At 44.8% G+C, this 6,555-nt stretch overlaps 1 protein-coding gene across 7 annotated transcripts in view; it reads left to right on the top strand.

The window, feature by feature from the left end:
• Positions 1-4,593, top strand: part of LOC109918510 (protein FAM181A) — a 21,142-nt gene extending 16,549 nt beyond the window's left edge. The window contains exons 1-3 of one of the 7 annotated variants that reach the window (XM_048600370.1): positions 1,261-1,392; positions 2,574-3,467; positions 4,151-4,593. In XM_048600370.1, coding sequence (XP_048456327.1) covers positions 2,656-3,465 — 810 coding nt within the window. In that variant the 5' untranslated portion in view covers positions 1,261-1,392; positions 2,574-2,655 and the 3' untranslated portion in view covers positions 3,466-3,467; positions 4,151-4,593. Of the gene's footprint in view, positions 1-1,260; positions 1,393-1,426; positions 2,123-2,426; positions 2,468-2,573 lie in introns of those variants that run through there. The other 6 variants (XM_020518446.2, XM_048600365.1, XM_048600367.1 and 3 more) reach the window with 6 other exon arrangements.
• The last annotated feature ends 1,962 nt before the right edge of the window (positions 4,594-6,555 follow it).

Genomic DNA, 6,555 nt, shown 5'->3' with positions numbered 1-6,555 from the left:
ATCTCTGATACAATATTTTCGACTGTCACTTATTTACATTGGCACTAGAACAAGGCATCTGAATGGGACAACATGCGCAGAAGTGACAGTTTAATCGTAAATAGTGTGCAATATTAAAAAAGCCAAATTCAATGTCCCTCCTTATTGTAAATAGTTTGGAAATGCATGTCCATTGCCACTTAAAATGCCCTGGACTTAGAGCCACGTATATTAAAGCTAACCGACCAAGGTTCGTCCATAAACCGCAAGTCCATTGACAACTTCCAAAGGCCTGAGCCCCAGGTGAGGAAGGAGTTTGCACCAGGCTCCTGAGGCCATCTCCTCCAGCATAGTGAGCGAGGTGCTGTCAATGTCCGTTCAATGGCCCTGTCAGGAGAGCCACCTTGCTTGAGGGAGAGGTGGGAAGGACATGCTGAGCAACGTCCAGTTCATCAAGAAAGGAAGCAGAACAATTAGCATTTCACACGCTTTTCAAAAAAAAACTCCAGCCCTACCTTCCCCACAGAGTTCATCGTTTCCAATGGATTGTCCTTTTTTGGCCGTTGCATGCGTTGGCAGGGTGACAGTAGTCGAGTGTGCAAACTTGTGCTATTGTCTCTAGACGGGGCGAAGCCATGGAGACCCACTAATATGACATAGGAAAATGTTTACTGATGGATATTCTATGGGCTTTGTCCAACTCTTTCTCTATCATGACGACTCGATTTAAGTCTCTAACTGTTTGACTACAAATGCAAGAGTGCGATCCAACTCGATCCCATTGTCAGGGCGGTTTGAATGGGTAATTCAGCTTTTGTGTGTCTCGATTGAGGAGGCAAACATAAAGACAAGATTCTTGAGCGCTCAAGCCCCCTATCCATGGATATCTGCACATCTCTTCAGGTTTTTTTTTTCTCTCTCTCCAACTTCTCCTTCTGACATCAGCCCCCCAAAAAGCCTGAACAGAACAGTTAAAAGTAGGCAAAGCAGACTTGCAAAGCCAGCATTGTATTGCTGCACTGAAGCATGCCCGTTGCAAGTTTCCAGACAGCTTAAGTATTTTTTTTAACCAAGAAACTTTCCTGACTCTTTGTACATTATCCGCACATCATGTTTCATAGCAAGAGATGAGGGGGGAGAGGAGAGGGAGAGATTAGGAAAATTGCATTGATAATTATTGTACTTATTGGCTCGCTTTTGCCTTCTCTCTCTCGTGTTTCCATAACAACAATTTCTGTTACAAAAGAATGTGGAACAAGCCAGCCCGGGGCCTGATTGGGATGTATTGTGTTCAGAAGGAGCTGCTGATTGGTCTGGAAGGGCCTTAACTACAGGCAGTTGATATTCATTCAGCTTACTCCAGTGAGGAAATAGAACGAAATTTCAAGATTTGTTCTCCAGCGGGTCTCAAAGGTGAGTAAACGTGATTAAACAAGGGGCTGGGCTATTGACCAAGTGAGAGTCCAGGTACTGTGCATATAAACCACGCTGCGCTTTCTGCTTGTGTTGTGGTAAGGGGCAGAACGGATTCCAACCAGGAATGTATTTAACAGAGACCTTGAGAAACACAGGAACGATGAGCAAGTGAAGATTTCATGGTAAAACCAGGCATCCGTGCGTAGGATAGAGAGGTTATGTGTACCCGGAGTGCTGGCGGAAGTGAAGCTCGCCTTCTATCTTGTGTGGTGGCATTTAGTTTCCAACGAAGCTGCTGGAGCGTCTCTGGAGATGCCTGTGTGCTAGCAATCATTGTATTGCGCTGGTCAATGCACCTCAATGTACAGCAATGTCTCTTTAACAGTAACACGTGCCAGTACAAAAAAACTGTACCTGCTGGCATTGAGACTACGAATAGACGAACATCTGTGAACACAATCGCCTGTAGCCCTCAATAAATAAAATAGTGAGAAGTGGTGGAGAGGAGTTGACATTGTTTGATGGTGTCTAGCCATCATCCTGACACTGAGTGAAGTGTAGGACTCCCACCTCCTCCCCTTCCCAAAGTAACAGTGCTGGTTGATATTCCATCAGTCAATACAACGGTGAAAGACCACCGTTAAGGTCTGCCAAAGTATAACAAGGGTCCGTTAAGTTATCAGACCCTCTCGGTGCCTCAAATATATGTAAAGATTGTCCTGTTTAAGTAAGAAATGCCTTGGGGTTTATAATTGCAATGTTTGTTCTTCGTGCGCAAAGAGTGTACAGAACTGCTTCAGTAACTGTATCTTCATAAAGTATTTTTGCCCTGTATTAGTAAGAAATGCCTTGGGTCTTTTTCTTTGCAACTGTCAAATTCCAATGTTCCTTCATGTTCAAAGAATGCACAGAACTACTTCAGTAACTTATGTATGTATATAAAATATTTTGACCTGCTCTGTACATAACAGTATTTTTGACCTGTATAAAAGTTAATCTTTGTTTGTAGCAGCTGTCAAATTCCAATGTTTGTTCATGTTGTTGGACTGTATAGAACTGCTTGAGTAATTGTGTATGTACATAATGTATTTTTAACGAAATAAAAAAATGCTTTTGCAATACAAAAACAAAATCAGCTATTAGTGGAATAATCTCACTTCTTTTCCTTCCGGTCTTAGGCGAGAGGAAACGGGTTGGGGAAAGCTTCCAGCGGTGTAGGCCATGGAGACAGTGACTGATGTTCTGAAGTGAGGATTGAGGATGGCATCGGCGGACAGCGAGGTGAAAACGCTGCTGAACTTTGTCAACTTGGCTTCGAGCGACATTAAGGCGGCGCTGGATAAGTCAGCCCCCTGCCGGCGCTCGGTGGACCACAGGAAATACCTGCAGAAGCAGCTCAAGCGGTTCTCGCAGAAATACTCGCGGATGCCGCGGTGCCACCCCGGGCGGCTGCTGGACTCAGGCTCGAAGCGGGCGCCGGATGAGCAGAGCCGACCTTGTGTGCTCCAGCTCAGAGCGTCAGGAGCCGCTGACTGCGGGGAGCCACCGCCCCCTCTCCCGCCAGCCCGGCACGGCCAGGTCCCCATGAGGAAAAGACAGCTGCCCGCCTCCTTCTGGGAAGAACCGAGGCCCGGTAAAAGCCTGCCACCGCCCCGGGAGCTGCTGCTACGGCCGCCGCCGCCGCAGCAGCCGCCGCCGCCGCCAGGAGAGCGAGGCGTGTCGCCCGCTAGCGTTAGCCCCGGGCCGGCGGCGGTGGCTAAGCAGGAGCCGCGCTGTGAGCGAGGAGAGCCGCTCAGACTGCAGCTCGCCTCGCTGGCCCGTACCGTCACTCTGTGTGCCTGCTGTCCCCTTCAGTACCACCGTCTCTACCAGAGCCACATGGCACTGCCCCATGCCGCCAGCCCCGACATGGGCATCTGGAGGAAAGCTGCCAACCTGCCGGCCGAGCTCCACGCTTACTCCAAAGACTCCTTAAACGGACAAAGAATTCACAAACCTATCGTTTTTAAGCCCATCCCCACAAAACCCACTGTCCCTCCTCCCCTGTACAATGCCTATGGCTTTCTTTGACTGTAAGTCCCAACACATTTTCACTGCGGGAGTAGACTTTCTAATGTACAGGAGGGAGGTGTGGTAGGCTGGGGATGCAGGAATGTTTACAATCTCTATCCAATTCCCTTCATCACTGAGTGAGCAGGATTTTCGGGATTGCGTGTCTGCGAGTATTTTCTGTGTCTGCGTGTTTCCCGTGTCTCTGAATGTCTGCTTATTTGTTTCTATTCTATCTCTATTTATGTGTCTGTATATCTGTGTACTTCCTGTATGTGTCTCTTAGCATGTAGCAGTATGTCTATGTACTTTGTGTCCGTGTGTACAATCTAAATTTGTTCTTCAGTTTGTGGGTCTACTATCTGTATGTACGTGCATCTGCTGTGTCTGTAATATCTGTGTACTTCCTGTGTGCATACATGTTTGTATGTTGGTGCGTGTATCTGTATGTGCTTAGCGTGAATCTGTGTATATGTACTTCTGCTTGTGTGAGTATGTAAGTGTATGACTGCGTGTGTATTTATGCGTGGCTATGTCATTGTGTATGGATGGCGGTGTGTGTGTGTGTATGCGCGCATCTTTCAGCATATGTTTGGATAGTGAATATGTATTTACGCGTGTGTATTTTTGCTTGTTTAGCCATCTTTTGGCCATTCCTGGGCAATTTTAACCACGCTGCACTGTTTATTATACACGTTGCCCCCAGCTCCGAACAGGTATTGCTCCAATCGTTACCTGGAAAATAGTAACCTCTGCAGGGGTAATGCGCTTTGCACAAGGCTGTCGAACTGAATAAAACAGCAGTTACAAAAGAATCCAAAAAAAAGAATTTGAAAAGGTCGACTCACACACACATACAGCCGCTCCGTGAAGAGCAGCGCATATGCTGGCTACACCTGCAGCAGTGTTTCAGGCCTTTTTTCCTGGAGCACAGAGTAAAGCTGAACAGCAGGTGAGCTGCATCCGCTGGAAGTGTGACAAGATGGGAACGAAATGTGGCTGCATTGTACCAAGCGACGTCCAACAGCGTGTAAAATCCAGGTTCAAGAAGTGGCTTTAATCGTGTGTTACTTGTCTTTAATATCGATGCGTGGTTAATGTAATGGACAGTATTATTTTATTGAATTAAAAAAGGGACGTATCTTTTCATTACGAACTCCATATGTGAAGTACTTTGTGCAAATGCTGCAATCTCCATTTACAAATAACTCCATCCGAGACTCGGTGATCGTGTGTACCTGTCACAGACAGGAATCTTTCATGTTGTACTTCATCTGCCAGGCAAGAACTTCAGCACTTCTTTTTCGAACCACACTAAAACAACACACTCTCTTAAAACTAACAAACTTAAACTACATTTGATTGAACAATCCTCCCTAATTCTCGCAGACTTTAGCATACACCATTAAAACCGAAAGAACTGCAGATACTATAAATCAGAAGCTAAGCCATAACTTGCTAGAAATACTCCACAACATCTTTGGTGAAAAAAAAAATCACTATTAACTTCTCAAAACCAGTTAACCTTCCTCAAAACTTCAACAGACTCCATACACTTTCACTGCAAACTGTTGGGGTTCTGTTTATAATCACACACTGTTCAAAGCTGGTGACTGTACAGTTAAAGTTTTTGCTTAATCAGTCTTCCCTCTTTGTTATAGGGCTTTTGAAATCCTAAATTTGACAAGTGACATTCGGGTCAGCCTGGAGTTTTAGTTGTGCACTTAATCCATTACTCTCCAGCAATATGTAAATTTACCTTAAACAGCCGCTGTGGCATTACTGTTCCTAACCCCCAACCTTCCGACTTCCTTCCAACTCATGAACATTCTTTTCAAATCCAGAGGGCCATTCCACACCCTTTGAAAAAAATACGTCCTGGACAGTGCAACCACACGCCTCCCTGTTACTAAAGCAAGACGAACTGGATTCAAAGAAACATATCTGAGCTGACATTATCTTTGTTCCCGTATTTGAGTATTCTGCTCACACATCATTGCTACATTTAATGGATATTTTCAAACAGGACTGCCTGAGTGCCATGTGGTTTTCATTCAGACAATAGATTAATATGAGTACTATAAAATTAAATTATGCAGTAGACTGCAGGATTTCACTCCTGTACTGATGTCCAGATGCCACCTCCAACATTAGTTTGATTCACAGTGGGTTCACTCATAAAAGCTAGCCCATACCCCTCTGGTCAGGAAGAGGAGTTTCCACTGAATGTTCATCACATGGTGCCCAATTTCCTGGTTGCACAGGTTCCTGGCCAGCAGTGACCAGTGAAAATCTGATTTTCAGACATCCACAAATGGCAAGTGTACAGGCCACTAGTGAAACAGAAGGGCTGCAGCTTTTTCTGAGGTCAGTAGCTGAAGTTACAGGCAGGGACAGGTCATTGTTCAAGCCTTTCTATCCTCATGTTTGGCAAGGATGTGTCAAGAGTTCAAAGCATGGAAGTGAATTCGGATGACTCTATGCTAAGAGCTGAGGTGTTGATGAGAGATGATTTTGTTTTGGATGGATGCTGGTGTTATTTAGTAAGTGTAGCCAAAGTTAGAGAAGCATGTTAAGGTAAAGGCAGGGAAGCTTAGAGAGGATTTAAGGAAGGAGCTTTTCCTCCAGAGGGTGGTGGGTATCTGGAACTCACTGCCTGAAAGGGTGGTAGAGGCAGGAACCATCACAACATTTAAGAAGTATTTAAATGATCACTTGAAGCGCCATAGCATACAAGGTCAAATGTAGTAAAATGGGAGCATGGTAGATAGCTGCTTGATGACCAGCACAGACTCAATGGGCTAAAAGGCCTCTTTCCATGCTGTGATACTCTATGACAATGATCTAATTGAAATACTCTGATGTGGAGAATAAAGTATCACAATTATTTGATTGGACACACCATGTATGTTTGGACAGGGAATTGCCTTGCACCTACACTAAGTTTGTAATGAAAACACATTCTTAAAGAAAAGGTCTTCAAATTCAGTGTGACACCTTACTGGAGCTTTAAAACCTGAGAATTATACTCTAACTCATGTCAAAGCTAATCTATTTATTACCAAACATGTGACAATAGAAGTAAACAAAACTTGCATTTAAATAGCACTT

Source organism: Rhincodon typus, chromosome 8 (assembly GCF_021869965.1).
Source record: "Rhincodon typus isolate 14 chromosome 8, sRhiTyp1.1, whole genome shotgun sequence".
NCBI classification, from domain to species: domain Eukaryota; kingdom Metazoa; phylum Chordata; class Chondrichthyes; order Orectolobiformes; family Rhincodontidae; genus Rhincodon; species Rhincodon typus.
This window is presented reverse-complemented; position numbering and strand designations above follow the sequence as displayed.